The 21,454-nt window shown below is 50.6% G+C and overlaps 1 protein-coding gene across 5 annotated transcripts; it reads right to left on the reverse strand.

Moving 5' to 3' along the window:
* Nucleotides 1-147: 147 nt before the first annotated feature.
* On the reverse strand, nt 148-19,967 carry LOC128143407 (centrosome-associated protein CEP250-like). 5 transcript variants are annotated; one of them, XM_052790606.1, is made up of 18 exons: nt 19,744-19,967; nt 18,995-19,051; nt 18,204-18,286; nt 17,468-17,633; nt 16,617-16,723; nt 15,329-15,556; nt 14,113-14,257; nt 13,682-13,828; nt 13,264-13,494; nt 11,513-11,706; nt 9,152-9,279; nt 8,774-8,943; nt 7,778-7,957; nt 4,510-7,026; nt 3,588-3,743; nt 3,052-3,159; nt 2,834-2,884; nt 148-537 (listed from the first exon to the last, which is right to left on the reverse strand). In XM_052790606.1, exons 1-18 carry the CDS (start codon nt 19,840-19,842, stop codon nt 346-348), a joined length of 4,959 nt encoding a protein of 1,652 aa, XP_052646566.1. In that variant the 5' UTR covers nt 19,843-19,967; the 3' UTR covers nt 148-345. The 5 variants fall into 5 exon arrangements, with proteins under 5 accessions (XP_052646566.1, XP_052646570.1, XP_052646557.1 ...); XM_052790610.1 differs by having other exon boundaries at nt 3,588-3,740; nt 4,510-7,029; XM_052790597.1 differs by having other exon boundaries at nt 4,510-7,029.
* Between the last annotated feature and the right edge of the window lie 1,487 nt (nt 19,968-21,454).

The raw sequence follows: 21,454 nt of genomic DNA on the forward strand, positions 1-21,454 counted from the left end.
TTTTCCTAAGCCACATACTTGCCTAGCCCTTGCTTTTTCCTACTAAAAAAGTGCAGTCCTGCAAAATCTCTTTTATTAAAAAAAAATTCTAGACAGCGCTGGCACTAGGCAATGCTTGCAAACATCAACAGAACAAATGTACCCCCGTTGAAAAAGTGCAGTCCCGCAAAATCTCTTTTATTAAAAAAAAAAAATTTTAAAATCGCTGTCGCTAGGAAATGCTTCCGGACGCAAACAGAACAGATGTACCCCCATTCCCCACAGCAAAACATAATACATTTCCGGGAAGGGCACAAGACCGGAACGCCGTGATGCTGCAGCTGCTCCTCTACAGGAAAAGAAGGTTCAGAGAGGCTGACCCAGCTTCCGAGTCTCTGCTTCCAGAACAGCAGCTTTGGGCTCCCTGACCACAGCTGCTAAGGAGCGAGACAGCTCTTGGTGAAGGTCTGACAGCTCCTGGCTGGTCTTGGCACAGCACTCAATATAGTCCTGCTTGTATTTTCGTTCTTGTGCCAGCTGCGTCTGCAGAAGGGACACCTGAAAGAGGCAAAAGGCCGAGCTCAGACAAGCCCACGCTCTTAGGACCATCCGTAGCTCCACAGATCCGGCTGTCGGGGAAGACGCACCCTCCAACTCCAGCCCTGACAAACACGTTGTCCTTGTGGAATGGGAACTAACAGGTTCCCAGAGCCACCCTGAACTGAGCTCAGATTACCGACAATTCCGAGTTTCTTTCTGGCATACCATTCACAGGTACAACACCGAGACATTACATGCCTATTAAAGAGGGAGGTTTCTACAGCATTTCGTAACCCAACCCTTTTTTTCAAAGGAGAGATTTGGCCTACTGCCACCTTAGTTCCACATGCTTTCTCCTCAGCAGGAGGACTGCTGCATACACAAGGTAGTGAAGAACCGTTCTGTTATGATCTAGTTTACAACCCTGACAGCTAGCACATGAAATGGGAGAAAACTCTCACTCTTCCTAACTTCAGAGCATTTCACAAATGAGCAGAGCATAATCTGATGAACAAAGCCCAGGAGGCAAATGAGCCTTAAAGGACTGCTGAGGCCTTCAAAATCCTCAAACTCTCATTATTTCCTGGCAACAGCGGGTTGTGCCTGCTGGGCTTTTTGGTGGGAGAGACCCAGCTGCTCTCACCTCCTGTCAGGTTGGCAGGGCAGCGCAGCCACAGCAGCTCGGGCGTGTTGCCCTCTGCCTGCTTTGGAGCGGAGGAGATGCCAGCACTGGGAGCAGCGCTCGGTGCTTTGCTGTTTCGGGGAGAACAGCTCAGGCTGGAGGTTCTCCTCTGTTTGCAAAGTGACATGTGCTTTGCCAAGGGCTCTGTTCCACATGGGAATGCCATCCCCAACCTCGAGCTAGGAGTACGAAAATATTCTTTCTTGGCAAAGGAACTCAAATAACAGAAGCAATTCCTAAAGGAGTTTTATGGCTTATGGAACCTGCTCCGTTTGAATTACAATACCAAGGTCTGCCAACGTAAAGCCAAAGCAGATAAAAAGAGGGACCCTGATCTGCTAAGCATCTAGAGCAGACTAGGTGGGAAACTCGGGCAGCCAGCTCCAGAAGGGGAATGCGAGGCGCTGAATCAGAAGCCGGTAGCGCGCGCGCGCATGCGCGCGGAAAGCAAGACGTCAGAGGGACTTCACAGCAAACGATACGCATAGGCTAGGGAACACCACCCCTGAAGAGAGGGACAGCTCTGACCTTCTCTCTGAAATAATAAGGGCACCTTTGTGCAACTGGGCTTGGAAGCCTCCCACGCTTTGGTAGGTAACCCAGAGGTATGCGTGGGAGAAGTGGCCATCTGCTGCTAAGAGCATCTCCCAGGAAGGGGGAGATCAAGTGCCAGTTCCGCTGTTTCCCAGACCCAGAGGAGTGCCCCAACTAGCCAGCTGAGGATGATTCTTTGAGCTGAGCACCTTCGTTTTCCTGCTGAACTGCTGGAGTAGGTCCACAGTGCAGGCAGACACAACAGTCACAGGGGGAAGGGGCTTCAATCCGTTATCTGTAGCAACAGAACTTCAGGCGCCAAGGCTTCCTGGCGAAAACACCCTTAAGGTGTAACTTGATGGCTTCAGCGGTATGCTCGGCTCACTTGCCAGAGCTGAGCACCGTGTACTTTACTCGCGTAAATCTTACAGGCATTTTGCCCTGAACACCTGCGAAGATTCACCTCCTCAGGGAGACCAGGGCGTACCAGAGCCATAAAAGCACGTGGAAGAGGAGTCTGGCGACTGCTGCTGCTGCCAGTGCCGCTGTCAAGGCATGCAATAGGGTTCAGGAGCTGGGATGTACATTCTTACACTGATAAAACAAGCGTCCACACTGTGCTTAGGTCTCCGACTCGGTCCGATACTGGGATCGTGATTAGCACGGCATAGCAATAGGAGACTAACGGTTGCCTGAAGGCTGTAAGCTCTGGCGCTGCCTCAGATCCCTGGAGCTCTGATAGAGTGCAAGCTCTACTGTTAGCGGAGTCAAGGGAAAATGGAAGCAGTCAACAAGATGAGTAAGACTCAAGGGGAACATCCTTAGAATCTTCTCTATATTCAGGCGAGTGCCAGTGCTCTGAATTTCCTCCAATCCCTCTCCCACCACGCCTGACCTCTAGGCAAGCCAGAGACTAGACCTAGGTGCATGATGTTGTTTGGCCATGGCCAACAGATGTGTCCGACTGACTGGGTATTTCCACTGCCTGGTGTACTCACTGCCTGACAACCAAACAAAACTCGGGCTGTAGCATCGTGCAAAGCTGTGCCCCTCAGTACAGCCACGGCAGCTTTTGACGAGAGCTTTCCTACTCCTCACCTGGTTCTGCAACTCAGCTAATCGACGACTGCAGCGAGCGTGAGACTCCTCCTGTGAAGAAAATGCAAGGATTTCCTTTTGGTCTCCAGTTTGGCCAGGGCCATGGTCTACGTTCCACTTCTCTTAGGTCTATACTGGGGGGCTGCTGCCACTGGGATTTGCCACTGTTCCTCTGTATGGGCAGACCCTCCTCCCACCAAGCAAGATTCTGTTCTCACCTGTCTAGAAGCAGCCATCTTGTGCTGGTCAGAGAGCGAAAATCCGCACGCATCTGGCAGCGACCGACCACTGTGATATCTCTTCAGTCTCCTCCGTTCACGTTCCACCTGCACGTTGGTGATAGGAGAAAGGGTCACAGAAACCTGCCACCAAACAAGGAGCAAAAGGAGCTCTGGACATCATGGCAAGGAGATTTCTGCTCAGAGGCTGTTAATTGCACCAGAGAATGCTGCGGGCAAAAAGCACTCGAAGGAGGCTATGGAAGAGAAAGAGCAAGAGGAAACAGTTCCTGACACAAGAGCGTCAAATGTGCCTGTATGGGGACACTGGGGCAAGAAGGGTGGGACCGGAGTGAATGCGCATTTGTGAAGGCAACGGGGTGCCAGAAGAGAGAGAAAATACAAAAGCGTGTGTCCACAGGGGGAAGTGGGAGAGGGAAGGAAACAAGCAGAGGACTCCAGAGTGCTGTCTGTGGAAATGTGGTGTGATCCAGCGGACCGTGAGGCTTTGCAGAGGCAGCGAAAGCCTGTTTTACCTGCTCGAGAGTCCTCCTGAGCTCAGCATTGAGTTGCTTCAGCTCTGCCTTCTCCAGTTCCAGCCTTGCAACTGCTCGCTGCAGACATTCCAGCTGCTGTGACAGGAGTCTCTTCTCCGAGAGCCATGATAGCTGCTCCCCTTCTGCAATAGCCTGCTGGGTATACAGAGAGGAGATTATGTGAGCCGGTGCCACATAAAGGTTAGGAGGGACAGAATCGACAAGTCGGGGAGAGTGACCGGACTCGGGAATGGACAGTGCCAAGTCCCTTCTGCTCCTCCTGGTTGACGGGCCAAAACAACACACTCTCTTCCTAGGGGCCCTCCTCCCGATCGCCGTGGGGAAATCCACACAGATTTGCCTTCCGGCCTTTTGGACTGCAGCACAAGTACATCCTGAATGCGCAATGAAGCCTTTCACCTCATCAGGCAACGGTACGAATGCCATTATTTTTAATACACTGGAAAAGCTGTACCTCAGAAATCTACATCTCTGAAAGCATCCTCTAAGCACTGTCAGCGTAGCTGCTGTGCAACCATCGTTACAAAATTCTACTGAGGTTAGTACCTTAGTTTGGTCAACTGTGCCCCTTCCTTTCCATGCCAAACCCCAACCACGACACGTTGGCTAAGCTTGCCTACCTAGGAGAGAACCAAGTATCCACCCCCAACTTTTGGACTTCATTTAATTCTAACGGCAAGCTCTGTAGTTCTTTCAGTAGTTCGGGGGCTGACAGAAAACATTTCAGCAGGTGAATGCCTTGAGCTACGCAGACAGGCAAGCCTGCTGGCTACAACCACAGTTTCTTTGGCCGAGCAGGTCATGTATTTATGGGACTATATATTCCCCTATCTTTACGGGCATCGTCATTAGAATCCTTTATTGACACTTTAGTTGACTGATGATCAGTCACACTGCCTACCTGATGATGAAACCGGTCCGTGTCCCTCTCCGAAACCGTACTCTGCAGGATGGCTATTTCTTCCCTCAGAGTCCCGTTGGCCATTTCACTCTTGGTAAGGGCAAGAGTCAGTGCTTGTGCCTTCTCTCTCCATTTGACTTCTCTGCTCTCGGTCTGCTTCAAAATAGCAATCGCGCGCTCCAATTCTTCCCCCTTGGCTTTCCGCTCATCCGCCAGTTGTTGGGTTAGCTCCTTCTGTCTTTGCAAGGAACGGTCTCTCTCCTGGAGAACTCGCCTCTTCTCTGCTTCCTCTTCCTCCCATTTCTGGAGTTTCTGGATTCGTCTCTGTAGGGTCTCCCCGCCATCCTTCCATCGCAAAGCTGATGTTAATTGCTTCAAGAGTTCACTCTGCCTCCTAAGCTCTTGTTCTCTCTCCGCCAGAGTCTTCTCTAAGTACCCGACTCTGTCTCTGTGGTTCTTGATCTCTTCGTCCTTCTTTGTCAGAGTCGGCTGAACATGCTGGAGATCTTCCCGAAGAGCTCTTACTTCCTCTTCTAACTCTTCTAGTTCACCTTCGGCCTTGGTCTCTCGTTCCGTCTCGTGCAAGGCTTCTTCCAGGAGCTTCTCTTGCTCTCTGCGATGCCTAACCTCTTCATTCTTCTTGGTTAGCCTAAGCTGGAGATTCTGCAAGGTCTTCAGTTCTTCTTCTTGGCGCTGGAGTTTTTGCATGAGAGTTTCATTGTCTTCTTCTCTCTTCCTCACCGCGTGCTCAAGCAGATCCACTTGCTGCTGGCATGATGTTAGCGCTACTTTCGTGCTTTCTTCACGAAGCCGGAACATGTTCATTTGCTCCGTCTGCCTGAGGAACTCCAAATGGTTCTCCTTCAAGATTTGGCTCATTTTGTCTAGATCCTGCTCTAGACTCTTGGCCTGCTTGCCTTCTAACTCCTTCTGCTCTCGAAGCTCCTGGACGTGCTCTTGCAAAGACACTATCTCTTGATCTCTCGCTTCTAGAGAAGATTCAGCGTATTCTAGTTTTTGCAGTATAGCTTTGGTCTGCATCGCTGCCTCCTCCTTTTGCTGTTGAAGCTTAGAGATAGCCTCCTCCAGAACCTCTATCTTTTCCTCTCTTTCTTTCAGAGTCAGTTTTGTTGCTTGGAGATTTGTTTGCTCAGCTTCACGCTTTTCCTCCTTTTCCTTCCACGCCTCACATTGCTTTCTAAGGGATAACATTTCTTGTTCTTTTTCCTTTAGTGCCACTTGAAGCTGCTGCAGAATTTCCTTCTGCTGTTCAGAGTCTTGCTCTTGTTTTTGGAAGGTCTCAATCAGTTCCTTCTGAGATTCAATCATTAAATCCTTTTCTTTCAGTATTGCTGTTGTGTATTCTAAGTCTCTGTGCAAGACATTCATCTGTTCTTCTGTTTTTTCCGCAGAGCTCCTTGCTTGTTGCTTTTGGATGTCTAGGAGTCTGTCCTTTTCTTTTAAGGTTCCTAAGGTCTGCTCCAGTTGGTCACGGACAGTCCTTAACTGCATTTCCATGACTTCTTCAGCTTCCCGGATTTGCTTTTGTTGCGACTCAAGCTCTTGATCCTTTTCAGATAAAGAGAGGGTCATCTTTTCTAGTGTCCCACGAAGCTCCTGCAGGTAGCCCTCTTGCTGTTCCTTGTACTGCTGCAAGAGTCTTAACTGATCCCTTTGAGAATCACACTCGCGCTCTCTGTCCTTAAGAACTGCCCTCAGGTCTCCAAGGCTCGCGTGCAGAGATTTCACCTGTTCTCTCTCCATTTCCAGTGCTTGGATCTGCTGAGTCAGAGACAGAAGCTCCAAGTTCTTCTCCTTCAAGTTCCCTTTCATATGATCAAGATCCACCTGCAGATTTCTCACTTGTGATGCACCGTGTCGTTCTAGAATCATTATTTTCCCTTCCTGGAATTGGATCTCCCGGTCTCTCTCCTCCAGCTCTTTGCTCATCTTGCTGACAGCAGTCCTCTGCATTTCTCGCTGCTTCTCCAGCTCCCGTATCTGTTCTTGCTGGGATCCCACCTCCCGGTCTCTCTCCTCCAGCTCTTTGCTCATCTTGCTGACAGCAGTCCTCAGCATTTCTTGCTGCTTCTCCAGCTCCTGTATCTGTTCTTGCTGGGATTCAACCTTCTGTTTTTTCTCTGTTATGTCCTTGATAACCTCACTGAGAGTAGTTTCATGCGTTTCTTTCTGGTTTTCCAGCATTCTCATCTGTTGCTGGTACAACTTCATTTCTCCCTCCCTCTCTGACAGGATGGCAGTCATATGAGTGAGACTCTCCTGCAAAGCTTTTCCCTGTGCTGCCTCTTTTTGGAGCATCTGGATTTTCTCCCGCTGCGTTTCCACTTCCTCATTTTTGATTTTTAAGATAGACAATGTAGTTTGAAGTTCTTGTTCAAGGCAGCGATTCCTATCTGTTGCTGCATTTGCTCGGGTTTCGGAGCCTGTGACTGATTCCTGAAGAAGTTTTATCTCCCGTACCAGTTCTTCTTTAACTGCTCGCAGTCTGGCCCGTTCCTGCTGCAAAACAGTGACAAAGAGGTTCAATAATTCCACCTATGTATGTTTGCTTTTCGTACTAGATTTGAACTCCTGCTTCAGTGGCAGTCAGGGGCTGCCCCCTCCCTCCCTGCCTCTCGGGATGTTGTAAGACCTTTCCTGCGCCGCCCTTTCGGTTGCGTCTTTCCCAGCTTACTCGGCCAGTCCCGTCTTCCTTTTTGCCCTTCTCCGAACCTCTTCTAGCTCTAGCGTGTTCTTTTGGGGAGGAGCTGCCAGGACCGCAGCCAGGATTTAAAGTCCAGACTAACCACGATTTAGGCAGTGGCATGATGATGTTCTCTCTGATAGGGAGGGAGGAAGGGAAGACAGAACAACCCCAACATGGGATTTCCCGTTTTTGGGGTTGGGCGTTGGGGGTTTTTTTGGACCTCTGCTGTGTAGAGTTTTCATGGTACCATCCTCTAGAACCCCGCTGTGCCCTCTTGAAGGAGTAGCGGTCAGATCACAGACACAGTTACGGTGTTCATGTTCTCTTCAGGCTGCAACGCGCTTCCTGCCTTTCTTAAACCTACACTGTGGTAGCCTCTCGCTTTGCAGGCCCTGTCCCTCACGGCACAAAGGTCTCATGGCTGCCAAGGCATCGCTCCTCTTTACAAAGGGGTAGCTAAGAGACGCTTCTACCCAGACGGACAGTGTCCAGAGAAGCACTGCCAATAAGGAGCCCAGAAGAGTAAAAAAACCACACAAATTCTCCTTTCACAGTCTTTACCTCTTGCTTGGCATTCTCCACTCTCGTCCGTTCCTCCTCTTGTTGAGCTTGCATGGTAGCAACTCTCTGCTTCATATCAAACAGCTTCTTCTCGTGCTCCCTTTCTGTCTCCGCCTTCTCCTTTTCCCACTGCTCCAGCATCTCCTGTAGCTCTGAATGGTGCCCTTCCCGCTCGCTTGCCTGATGAGGGGAGAAAAAGACTTCAAGATGGAGTCCCAGCCAAGCTTCTCAAAAAAATGGGAAGCTTCATCCCTCCCACAAACCCCCACCTCAACAGCGCACAGTAGTGGCTTTGTGCCCTCCATAAATCATGTCCTATCAAGGAACTTAAAAGGAGGGTCAGCTGGTGGAAGAAGAGGAGATGTTACCTTCCCCTCTCTGGCGGCTGCCTGTTTCCTAGCACCTCTCGCCTACGGGATTTCTCTCTAGTCTCAGAGTCTCTATTTTCAAAGCTCAACTCCATTCTCATCAAGGAAAAGATGCAGATGGACTGCAGGGTGAGAAAGAGACCAGCACCCCCATGCCCTAGTCACAAGACGGGCCACGAACTCAAGTACCAGGAACAAGGGGCTGTTCCATCTGTTCTGTATGCTTTAAGCCCAAAGATAACACCTCTGTCAACCGTGAAAGGACAGAAAGAAAGGAACAAAGTTCCCACGACTGCAGTTGGCAGGAAAGTTAGGAGTCTACTTCATGGTAGACAGGAGTCTGGTAAGATCCTACCCCTTTACTGCCATGCTTTGGGTGGGGACCACCCAACCTTCTGCTCAACTCGTCTCAGGCCCACAGGGAATCCGTGGCTTGCATTTACTGTCCCGGCATAGTCCTGTAGGTCTTCACGTGCTTTCAAGTGCGAGCCGTTGGCTCTGCTGCCTGGCCTAGCAACGTGTGGCCTATGACAGACGCTTGCTGCCATCTCACACGCTCAGGCTATTATTCTTCTAAAGCCAGCCCACAAAGCTTGCCTGAAGAATTCAGAAGCATATTGTTTCCTACCAGGTCTTGCAGGAGCTTGTTTATTTCCACTTCGTGATCAGTTTCCCGAAGTCTGAGGGTATCGTTATACTGCTCTTCTGTCCGCAAGAGCTGTTGCGCCATGTTTGCCCGTTCCTGCTTCAGGAGAGATCTCTCTGCTTCCAGCTCACATTGAAGGCACTTCACTTCCCCTGCAAACGTGACAAATGGCAAGATTCAGGGCCTACACAAACAGCGGTTCTGACTTCACTAACCTTCAGCCATTTGAATTTTTTCAGTGTAGGAGGGATCTGTGTCCAGCTCCTTCACTCCTTAGAAGCACTGCAGACAGAGAGCTATTTTTATACCATCCTCCCTAGGCAGGGGGATCACCAGAAACAAAGCACACGAGGCTCTCACCTTGTATCACCTCCTTGGCCTGCCTGACTGTGTGAAGTTGGATTTCAAGCTGACTCCTGGCGATCTCCAGCTGACATAAGCGCTGCTGAGCCTCAAGCAGGCTGGATTCCAGGGTCTCCTTCCCTGACCTACAAGACGCCAATACGGAGAGAAATGAGTTTCTTGCTCCTGACGCCCACAGGGAGTTAGTCCAGTGAGAACTGGTTCAAGATCCCTACCCCTCAGTACGGAAAATGGGTTGCATGGAAACTGGTATACAGAAGGCATATTTCTGCCGTTTAAAAGAGCAATGCAGGCCCCTCCGAGGGAAAGCCCAGGCTTTGCTTATGACCTAGCGTAACACAGAAAGCCCAGACGAATTTGATCTCCATAGCCAAATCTTAAATTGCTATTGTCTGATCTATGACACACGGGTAGCTGTGCTCACAAAGTCTGTGCCAGCAAGCAAAAGCCCAGCCTCTGCTCGCAGCCCTTTGCTCATCGTCACTTCCAGGTTGCTCTGCAGGGGCACAGAGTAAGAGTATCTCCCTGGCTGACTCGTGACTTTTTGATGCCGTTCGTAGTGTACGTACAGGGAGGTGATCTTCCAGACTCCCTATATTTCAAAGGGACTAAAGCAATACATCAGATGATATAGTAAAATCTCATGCTTGTAAGCAGCATCTGTGAGAAATCTGAACTAGATTTTATCTGAACAAGGACTACCTGAAAGGAGAGACAGGTAGCCTTCAGTTTAAACTCTTGGAAGTTCAAGAGAAAAACTTGCTACTTTTCTCTAAGCGTTGCTAACTAAGTAGGCAGTAGCCCAAATGACTTGCCGCTCTTTAAAATGGAAGTTGTAGTACTGCGGAGGCAAATTGTTACATCCATAGACTTCAACCAACTGCTGCGTATGACACACAGGATTCTGGAACCAGAAGCTGAAGTTGCCTCCCTGATCTAACACGGCGTCCTGCGTGCCAGGTTCCTACCATACACAGCACTGCCTCACTAGTACAGGCATGCAACCAGGATAACATCCTTCAGGGTAAAGGGGCACCCGAGTGGTACAACAATAAGACCCACAACAGTAGGATTTCACTGCTTTGATGGACGATGGAGGATGTCTCTTCAAGAAGGAGAACAAGCACATATTTCTGACTACGCCTATCTCTGGCAGTCCAAAGTAAATATGCTCCATTTTAAGGATAAATCAAAGTCAGTCTCTAAAACACAACAGAGAAGATAAGAATCCAAAACTGTGACGACAACAACAGGCTCTTGAGAACAACGTCTGGCAAGAATAGTTGCTACAGCCCAATAATTGACAGAACATAATTCAGCTGGATCAAATAAGAGGAGCTGGAGCTCAGAAGCAGCAGCAGCTCTCAAGAAACAGACTGAGTCAAAATGGTGTTTATCAGCCTTGCTAACAACATACTCTGGAGTGGTAAGGCGTAAAAGTCAAGAAGCATGACAAACGGTCTCTAATTTGTACAGCTCTGCAAGTTCAGGAGTCTTCTAAAAAAGACCTGAGAGGAGGACAAACATCTCGATACGTTGGGTAGTTTGGGGTTGGTTTTTTTTTAAAAGCAGAACTTGTCACGTGGGATCTTAGAAACCTGATCCAGCAGAAGGACAAAATCTTGTTCCTTCCCTGCATAAACTCCTCCATGATGTCTATCTCAAAACAGCACGTGGTAAGGAGTACTGGACCCAGACATCAATGATGGGCAACAATTCCCGCAGACTGGCGACCATTCAAAAGAGGCTTCCCTGCTGCTGGTGTAACCAACTCTAGGTCCTGCACCACAGGTAACAAGAGTTAGACTAGAAACAGTAGGCCCTCAAGATTTTCAGCACGAGCCTCTAGCTTCACCCTAAACGGCAGCGTCCTACTCGCAATGTCCGTACGTAGTAGCCTTGAATTCTGAAGATCCCACGTCAAACTACTTGATAAGGAAAGATCCAAGTTCAAACGCGCAGAACAAGAAACCAAAACCAGAGAGAAGCTTTGGGTTTCAGTAAACATCTGCATGGTTTAATTACTACTCAATGCAGAGCCAAGGTACCAGATACTGAGGAATTATGCTGGCTTGCTTTGGACTTCACACAGGAACGTGCAAGGGGGCATAAACATGAGCCCAAGGCTCAGGAGAGCTTTGTTAGCTTTAGCTGTCAGAAAAATAACCTTCAAACCATGCTGTACTGGTTTGGGTTTTTGGTTTTTTTTTTGCTCGAGATTCTTCCGTTTTCTGTCCATGGAAGGTGAAAACGGCTGAAAAGCTTACAGGATGCAACGAATCCTCGTGTAATGATTATCACCTCTATAATTACAGACATTAAATAATCTCCTGCCTAGGGTCTCCCCCCTGCCTTTACCTGGCCTCTGCCAGCTGCTCTGCAAGGCCTCGTCTCTCCTGCTCCGTGGCTGCCAGTCGCACCTCTAGGGCAGCCTTCTCGTGCACCAGCAATTCCTTCTCTTTGGATATGTTGGCCAGTGCCTGCCCTTGGCGAGAGGACTCCTGCCGCAACTGCTCCAGACCACTGCTAGCTGACTCTTGCTGGCGGTGAACCTGAAAGCGGGACAAAATACAGTTAGAGTCCTTCCTCTGGAGTTCTGTGCAGAGCCAGCCAGTGCCACTTCTGAATCAGCTAGAGGAGAGAGAGCTCCGGTACTCTGGCCTGAAAGTTTAAGAGCATCTGCTTTATACCGCCCTAACACCCTGGGCTGCCAAAAGGCACTAGGGCTGTTAACCCGAAAGCGATGTGTAAGGTCCTACTGGGTTGCCTGGGACCAGACAGCCCCTTCAGGACAAACGTACACACCCCAGACTACACGTTTTCACGCAACAATACCACATCTTCCACAACTGCCACCTTGCAAACTAAAATTCTATCAGGATCTATTCCAGTGCTGGAAATTTTCAGGAAAGTTTGAGCAAAAGCAACTTTGCTCGCCGAATAAAGTGGACATACACGTGGTTTCTCCTCCTAGAAGAAGAAAAACCAACATCAAAGCGTCACCTTGTCGCAAAACACCACCACACACCTACTTCAGTGTGTACAGCAGTCGGATGCAATGAGGTGATCCTTGGCAGGGAAACAGCCCTTGTGGTGGGCAGTGTCATTTAGTGATTTACGGAAGTCTGGCTGGTGTGGCCAAAGAGATGGTAGACTCTATTTGGACAGTAGTTCATGTCAACAATACTGTTTACTTGTCTTACACAAACAAGTTGTCCAATAGACCTTGCTGGCATTCCAGCCTGAAGACTAACCGTGATTTTATAGCTTTCCTCTGCAGTATAATACCTCTGCTGGCTATTTGCCAAACAGACCACGTACTCCAAAACTAAGGCTGTCTAACAGAGAACAGACCATCAGAAACAAACAATTCTCCTCTCAAAGTTATCCCATAAGACCTAAGATTGTACATTATGAAACTGACACTGAAATGATGGCAAACTCCCTAGTCTCCTCCAGCGATACAATTCTCCCAAGCTCTTTTTCCACTCTACCAAAACCAGTTAGTCCAGAGTAAACAGTCTCCTGTGATCACCTCTTTCTCATCTTCTCCCTCAAAGCCTAAAGAGGATCTAGCAATTCAAAGCTGCGTGTATGTCGTAAAATACAGTTCCAACGATTTCAGGATGTCATTCCCGTTCTTAGCAGTACAAGACAGCAGACGCTGACTTGCCGCTTTGTCCCGCCCTCTAGGCCCCAACAAGCGGAGCTTGGAAAGTTGCAGACTTCACAACAAAAAGCATAAATAGAAACATGCAGCCCCGGGGGTTTTTGGCCTCAGAAAATGGGTGAGGAGCTTGCTTGTTTGCTTACAGGGTAAGGATTACGCAAGGCAAATCACCTCTCTGCAGCTTATCAAAAGCCAAAAAAGAGGCCAACACAGGCAGGTGGATTAAAGGAATCTGTAGAAGCAGAGGACAACTCAGAGAATTGCACAACAGCTCTGCGAGCCATCAACACATTTCCGGAAGGAAGTAAACAAAGCCGTCTGACCTCCAGCGCTACCAAGTGTCTCCTTGACAAAAACCACTGCAGAATCCAACAGATACAGCTTCACTGAGCCAAGCAGCCAAAAGCCCACCCAGAAAGCACCAGGTTTTTGGTCTCACCTGATTGAGTTTCTCTTGGGTTTCTGCCTTCTCCTCTGCCAGCATCCTCAGCTCTACCTGCAGCCCCTCCTGTTGCTCCTCTGCTTCCTTCAGCAGCTGCTCCAGGTGGGCTTTCTCTGCGCTCAGCGCCTCATTTGTTCTCTCCCACAAGTTCAGCCTCTCCTGGTCAGAGATCTTTGCTCTCTCCATCTCGTCCACTTTACCTGACAGAACGTCAAGCTCTTGCTCCAGCTACAATCACAGAAGCACAGAGGAAATAAAATAACAGTAAGATTTACTCTGTAGGAGCTTTGGCTTGGACAGAGAAAAGAGCAACGTTTCCATATTCAGACAGTCATACTGTCTGAAGGCAAGAAGTCTGAGAAGCAGCAGCAGCTGGAGACAAACACCTGGCAAGATCTTTGACAACTCTGCTCACCTGCAACACAAGTTTGTTCAGCTGCACTTTATCCAAGGCAAGAGCTTCATTGATACTGCTCATGTTCGCTGCTGCAACGTGTAGATCGGCTATTTCAGCACTCAGCTTATTCTGAGCCCCTGTCAACTCTGCTACCGACTGCTCTGCCTGAAGAGACAAAAGAACAACATGACAACAAAGACAGGAAAATCCCTGACTTCAAGCAGCAACTCCAGATCCCCTGTCGTGTCTCTGACACACTCCCAGTTCAGCGTTCCCAACAAGCACGTGGGCACTAACTACACCAGAGAGCCTCTGTGGTCTGATCACCGTCTTCCAAGAAGGACAACAACATTGTCCCTGTCTTCTACTGCCAGAAACAGCATCTGTGGTGGTCTTGCTATCACAGCTGCCTCTCCCACAAGTGCTGCCTCGGAATAAGGTGACCATACCTTCTCCAGTGCCACGGTAAGCTCCTGTTTCTCTTGCTTCAGCAGATCCCTCTGAAGGTGCGATTCCTCCAGCATCTCTCTTGCGACCACCAACTCGCTCTGTAATAATGAATGTTCTCCTTCAAGTGCAGCTAAGTCCTTCGGTCTATGAGAAGGGGAAAGACAAACAAGTTTTTAACGTAAAAAACATTGTCCTTTCCAAAACCACGAGTATAGAATCATAGAATCATTTAGGTTGGAAAAGACCTTTGAGATCATCGAGTCCAACCGTAAACCTAACACTGCCAAGTCCACCACTAAACCGTGTCCCTAAGCACCACACTCCACAGGTCTTCGAAACACCTCCAGGGATGGTGGCTCAACCACTTCCCTGGGCAGCCCGTCCCAATGCTTGACAACCCTTTCGGTGAAGAAATTTTTCCTAAGATCCAATCTAAACCTCCCCTGGCACAACTTGAGGCCGTTTCCTCTCGTCCTATCACTTGTTACTCGGGAAAAGAGACCGACACCCACCTCGCTACAACCGCCTTTCAGGTAGCTAACAGCTTCCCGCCTGCTAGTTCTCTCTCTCCTCTTTCATACGTTGGACACAAGACTTTCCAAAGTTCTTCTTTGGGTAAGACAGACTTCTAAAGTCCACATTAATAGTCCCACAACTACTTTTGCCTTCAGCAGCGAACTGATGAAGGAGCTGGCAATCTATCTGGGGAGATGTGCATGAATTTCCCAAACTAATTATCACAGGATCACAGGATGCTTCAGGTTAGTACGTGTGATGTTGCAAAATGGCACTCCTTGCCCCAAAGGCCTTCTGCACTCAGTCTAGCGTGGAAACGGCAGTACGGAGGGGCTACATTGCATATGATGGTCCTGTGCAAATTCCTCCCAACTCCTTTAGCACAGCCCTGGGTAGCAAAAGGGCTGTACAAGAGACACAGCTCTCTTTACGCTGGTCTCCAATTCTCACCAAGAATCAGTTAATAGCAAAAACATTGTAATATGCCATCTCTTTTCCAGTCCTGCCTTACTCACAAGAGCTTCTGTCTGTCAGATGGTTTCTTCTATCCGTTCTGTTGAAGGCAATAGTTTGACTAGGGACAGGAACAAGGCTGTGCAGTATGGGTGCGTTTTAAACGTGAACACAGCCCACCCTATGAATCCAACAAGCACCCACAGAAGACAACGCTGCTAACAGCAAAGTTTAAAACACATTTACCTGTCCTGAAGCTCCTTCTTCTCCGGGTCCCCTTCGACTTGTAAGTGCATCACTGCCCAAGTCTTCTGGCTTATTTCCTGTTCCGCTTGCTGCTGTGCCTGATCCTTGAGGACAGGTCTACCCAGCGTAACGGATTCCCAGGGCCGTACGCCACAGTTTAGGTGGGAGCAGTTTACAAGTATAGATCCAGAAAGCCTCATTTGCTCTGCCTTCAGCTCTGACAAATCTCTGAAGAAGAATCAAGAAGGAGGTAACATTCACACCACCATCTTTATCAGCTGACTCGCTTCCGAAGCACGGAATTGCGCAACAGGAAAAGCCGGCAGGAAAGACGACATCTTCGTTGGGGACGAATCACTCATCTGACACTTTGGGATCAGGACACATCTTGATCCTTGGGCAATGGGTCTATTTGATGGTTGAGGAATGAATCTCTTTTCTCCTCAGAGATAAGACGAAATGTATGGAACAGCCAGAAGGCTTCAGGAATTAACTAGCGGGTCAGGCATACTCTACGCATTAAGGAAAGCTTATCACCAAATAAGGTAAACGGCTGACGGTAACCCAGAGTTTGAAATTGCATGCTGACACCAGAAGAATTTACTGTTAGGCTACGCTATTTTTCTCTGCACAGAAGGCAGCTGTGAGAAAGGAACCTCAGAGAGCCCAAGAACAGGAAAACAATCATAAAAGGGAGGGATCAAACTAAGCAAAATCAATTGGAGAAATGTAATAGCAGGGTAGAGAAGCTATTCTTTCTCTCAACAGTGTTGGTACAGGAATAAGCGGATGCAAACTGACCAGGATAAACGTAAGCTGGAAATGAGAAGGAAAAAATAAATATATATATATATATATATATTCATGAATGATCTTTCCATCAGGAGCAGTGGGAAAGGAAAGCCAGTGAGATTTAAGGCAAATTTTAATCACTCTATAAAAGGGGACCGCCCCGCATGCTGCATGCATAGCTTTGGTGAGTCTCTTCCAACTCGTCCACATATGCCTGTGTCTGTGTTAATATGCCCAAACATCACCATAGTCAAGTTCACCTGTTCAGGGCCTCTGCACTGCTTATAGCCTGAGCCCCTCAGCTTTATCTGAAAACCAGCAGCAAACAAAATGCTTCTGAATATAGCCTAAGGCATGCTTAATGCCATCGCTTCGGACTGCCAAAGGAGAAATTGTATCTTTAGCCGCAGCTAGGGTAACATCAAGGCTCAAAAAGCAGCTGGGAAGGGAAGCTATGTTTTTTCTGCAACGAGATCTAGCCTTCACTTCTACTCACCGGTCAGTGGCAGTCTTCATTTCCAGGAAATGACAGCGGAAGGTTACCACCTGACGCCACAGGCTGAGTAGACGGCTGCGTTCACCCCTTAGGTAGCTGTCATAAAGCTAAACAGGCCAAGACAAAAAGAAATGCCAATTCAGCCTTCGCTGTCACTGTACAAGCCTTTCAGATAGGAGAGGGTACAACCGTCATCACCAGGTCTCCTTTAAGAACTATTCCAACGGGGGCGGGGGGGGGGCGGGCATCAAGGACTGAAGAGCCACCACAGAGGCATCCTCAGTAGACCTGCCACCTGACTGCAAAGAAGGGAACATCCACACTTCCCCTGCAGGAGCGGGTATCAACAAAGCAAACTGATCGCGATTCATCGTCTCGCCCTGCAGAGGTGTCTAACAGCCTCGGTGGAGGAAGACAAAAACAAGCCCCTCCGAGACCAGTGTCAGATTTGCTTACAACAGCCTATTGGTAAGGGAGGCCTGTCCTGTTCTTCTGTTGGCTACCCTGAATCCGAAAACACACAGACCTCTCTTTGGCCTCCACTGCTGTAGACAGAGATTTAGGAACTATTAAAAAACAGACGAGCGTTCATGTGTCACTGCCCTACAGTGCCCAGCAACAGCAAGCATTTGCCTTTGAGAACGAGCAGTACGGTCACAGCACGCGGGCACCTTCCATCACCACAATTTGCTGACACTCCTCCATCTCACACCCCTGTCTTCTGCTCGTAAACACCAATACATCCTCAACAGTGCCACAACTTTCACACAGCAAGTTCTCCAGGCCAGAAATAAAACCCGTTCTCATTCCACCCCGGCATCGCGTCTGACATTCCCGTCGCCCATCCTTACCTCACGTTCGCTGCGCCACTCACTCTCCTTCAATTCCAGCTCCTCCCGGGCCCTCATCCAATCCGCCGTCAGTTTTCCAACATCTTCTTTAAGGGCTGAATTAACCTCATTCGCTTCATCGAGGTGCTCCTGCAGGAGAGCGTTCACTTCTGCCAGATTCTCACACCTTGGAAAGGGAGAAACAGCAATGAGGTCACTGAACAACTGCTATCCACAAGCAGCACCCCCGTCATTTCCCAACTCCCTCAACGCTGACTTTGTTGTCAAACTGAGAGGCAGTAAAAGTGCTTGCTAGGATTAACTGAGATCTCTCTGTGATGGCGTACTCATTTGCTTCTCCTTGCTTTAAGCCTTCTACTTCCACCTACAATTGCGGTTTCCCCTTCAACTTTGATGATGCCCACAGTTCACGTCTTGCCTCCCCTTCGTGCTGTCTGATCACTGGATGCATCACCTTTCTCTAGCACTCTGCTGAGCCGCTCACCTACTGAACCACAGAATAATCTAGGCTGGAAAGGGACCTTTGGAAGTCACCCGGAATAACCCCCCGCTCAAAACAGAGACATTCAGCACACAACACTTACTGCACCACAGAAAACAGACTGTGGACCTTTCTCCTTTCAAAGCAGCTTGCCCAGCTGCTCCCCTTGGGGAGACCAGGCAGCACTGACAGGTTTTCCCTCACTTCCACGAGCATCCAGGATACCAGGTACGAGGGAACGCTTCTTCCCTGTACCTTTGCTGCTCCTCTTCCACCTGAAGCAGTGCTTTCTCCAGGCTCTGGTCTTCTGTGGCTTCCCACCTGCCTGGAAGGGGTCCCTTCAGAAGAAAGGAAAAGTTTAGTCAAATTCTTGTCTTCCCTTCACTGCTGCTAGCATCCACCGCTTTCCGCTCCATTCGCTTGGGTAGCTCAGGAGCTCGTGGCTTCTTCCAGGCGTAACAGTGTCGTGACTATGGAGAGCAAGGGAGGTGCTCAACGCGAGTAGCTCTCCTCAGTCCCCCACCGTGGCACTCTCGCAGCTAGGTCTCCTTAGCTCACAACCGTGACTGCTCACTTCGACTTGAAGCCTGGGAATGCTCTCCTACTCTCCTACCCTCTGTTCTTCCTAGGTTTACTTTAGCCGTGAAGCAGAAAGAAAAGCACGTGGCCGTATGTTGAACGCCAGCATTCTTGCCTTCCAAAATGCCACGTTTCAACCCATTCTTTTTCAGAGACGGCCATATAACGTAACAGGCAGTGTGGCCCTCTCCTGAGCCCTAGGACAAAATGCTACGCCAGCAATAAAGCACTCTTTCTCAAAACTAAAATCCCCCTCCACAGGGTTTCCTGCACTGGCATTTCTGGGACCACTGGCTCCTCTAAGAATGGCAACTGCACAAAACACTCACCGGCAAACTTACAGCGCTGCTTTAAACCCTCAGGCAGCAAAATCTTGCTTCCCTCTGCCATTGCTTTGGGGAGCTTGCTTTGGCCTGCGTTAACGAATGCTACCTACACGGTCTTTACTTAGCAACCTGCACACTCACCCCTCCTGCTGCCAGCTGCTGCTCCAACTCTCGACACCGAGTCCGGTACTGCAGTACCTGGATGGAGACATAGAATGAAGATGAGCGAATGCAGCTTGCAACAGGCTCGGCTCCTCCTGCGTTAGCTTTTCTCCAAGTCTTTACAGCCCAAGCACAGCACGTTCCACAGCGCTGCCGATGCCGCCAACAAGAAGTCCTTACGATACAGGCAAGCTTCACTTTATCTCGTACTGAAGAAACTGAGACGGGGTTTCTTTTACACGTACTGCTACCTGCTCATCCTAAGAGCTGCCTGCCTCGGCCCGGGGCCGCCCCAAACCACCCCCGCCGGCTCGGCTCCTGCCTCTGGGACAGCCCCCTGCTAACGTGGCCCAACAAAGGCGCCTGCGAGCCGGGCATCTTTATTTCAGTACGGACAAGCCCTCACGAGAGGCTCGGCAGGGTGACAGCGGCAGGGCCAGGCGCCCAGCGGGCCGGGCCGGGCCGGGCCGGGCCGGGCCGGGCCGGGCGGAGGAGGGCGGCTCCCGGGGCCTCCCCCGAGCTGCGGGCTCGGCGCCGTCCCGCCCGCGGCAGCGCCGGGGAACGCCCCGGGGAGGGCCCCGCTGGGGCCGCGCCTTCGCCCCCCGACGTCGCCATCGCCGCCGCCGAGGCCCCTCTCAGCGCTGCGCGGGCGGCCCGGGCACCCCGGCCCCGCCACCGCGGCCCGTCCCCGGGCAGCTCCCCGCCGGGCCGGCGCCCCCGCTCCTCACCTTCGCCTGCAGCTTCCGCACCAGCACCGCTTGCCGGTGCTGCGCCTCCTGCGAGCTCTGCAGCCGGCGCCGCAGGGAGGCCTGGCTCCGCGCCGCCATGCCCCCGCTCTCCAGCCGGGCTCCGCCGCCTGACGGGCCCCGCGGCGGGGGCTGCTCCGCGGCCTGCCCCGGCGGACCGCGCTCAGGCGCCTGCCAGAGGCGGGCGCAGCGGCTCACCCTGCCCGCCGGGCGCGACCGGGCGCCGGGCGGGAGAGCCGGGCTCGCTCGGGGCCGCTCTGTGGCAGCGCTTCCCTTCTCCCTTCTCGCTTCTCCTCGCTGCTCGCTGAGGGTGCGGGGGAGAGGCCGCCCCGGCAGCCCTTCGCTCCAGCGCGTTCCGCTCAGAGACCGTTAAGGGCCCCGCAGAACGCTGGGGGCAAAAAGCGCTCCCGGTGCAGTCTGGGAGAGAAGGAGCGCGAGGAAAGCCCAGAGGGTCGGATGGCGGGGTCTGGGGCCACTGGGGCAAGAAGGGTGGGACCGCAGGGACGGTGGAAAAGGTCCATCGCCCAGGGAAGCCAACTGAAGAGCTGGAACTTTCTACGAAAAGCTCCAACTTCAGCCCCTGGAGCAGGAGTTCCCATCTAGTACGAAACCCAGGCATACATAGGTGGAACGACTGAAGCTTTCGCTCCCTGTTTTGCAGCAGGAACGGGACAGACTGCAAGCAGCGAGAGAAAAACCGGCATGGCAGAGAAAAGTTCAAATTTACAGGACAACGAACTCTGTGAATTAAGCTTTATTTCATGAGCACGTGAAGAAATACAACACACACACACGACAAACAGGGCTCGGTCCCCTTTGCCCGGACTACTCTCTTATGTGAATTCACTGAGGCACTACTCAAGCCATGACGTTTCATAACTTACAACCCGTAACACTTAAAGTCGCGGGATTGGGGGGGGGGGGGGGGGGCACGACAAAAAAAAAAGACAAAAAACCCACCAAAAAAAGACTTTGTTTTTCCCTAGTGGGAGTGCTCATCCTTCCTCCTGCGTCACCGTGCGGGCGTCCCCTGTATCACACTGTGAAGCACAAAAGCCTCAGCAGTCCAGCTGCTGTTGAATCTCCTTCAAAGGCTTTTTGGCTAAGCTGATGTTTTATACCTTCCAGCTTGGAAGTCTGGTCTATACCATTTCCAAAAGTCAGCAGATTCTGACAATACTGCCAGGCAAAGATGCTGGCTGCAGGAGACAGCCAGCTGCAGGTGCTAATGGCTGCATCATGGCCCTTTAGCTCTTTCTGGCCACCTGTGCTGCCTACCTGGTGCTCTCCCTTCAACCCAAAGGCGCTGCTCCCAGCATACATCAGGCCTTAGCGTGAGCTGGGCTAGCCAAAATCTGAGCAGGAGTTGAGTGAACAGTCACACTCCACCCCTTGGTGTAGTCAAACATCTAGCAAACCCGCTGCTTCGGCGAGTGGAGGTACTGTTACTCCTCTTGCCTCGCCTCCGGGGATCTGAGGCAGCGCCAGAGCTTACAGCCTTCAGGCAACCGTTAGTCTCCCATTGCTATGCCGTGCTAATCACGATCCCAGTATCGGACCGAGTCGGAGACCTAAGCACAGTGTGGACGCTTGTTTTATCAGTGTAAGAATGTACATCCCAGCTCCTGAACCCTACTGCATCCCTTGACGGCGGTACTGGCAGTAGCAGCAGTCGCCAGACTCCTCTTCCACG

Source organism: Harpia harpyja, chromosome 1 (genome assembly GCF_026419915.1).
Source record: "Harpia harpyja isolate bHarHar1 chromosome 1, bHarHar1 primary haplotype, whole genome shotgun sequence".
NCBI lineage: Eukaryota > Metazoa > Chordata > Aves > Accipitriformes > Accipitridae > Harpia > Harpia harpyja.

Excerpts from the sequence above, each read along its gene's own strand:
- LOC128143407 (XM_052790597.1), bottom strand. The coding sequence starts at position 19,842 with ATGGCGGCGCGGAGCCAGGCCTCCCTGCGGCGCCGGCTGCAGAGCTCG. Across the intron at positions 7,958-8,773 it reads ACAAGCTCCTGCAAGACCTG|GCAAGCGAGCGGGAAGGGCA; the intron begins GTAGGAAACAAT and ends TCCCCTCATCAG. Across the intron at positions 3,160-3,587 it reads TCAGGAGGACTCTCGAGCAG|GTGGAACGTGAACGGAGGAG; the intron begins GTAAAACAGGCT and ends ACCAACGTGCAG.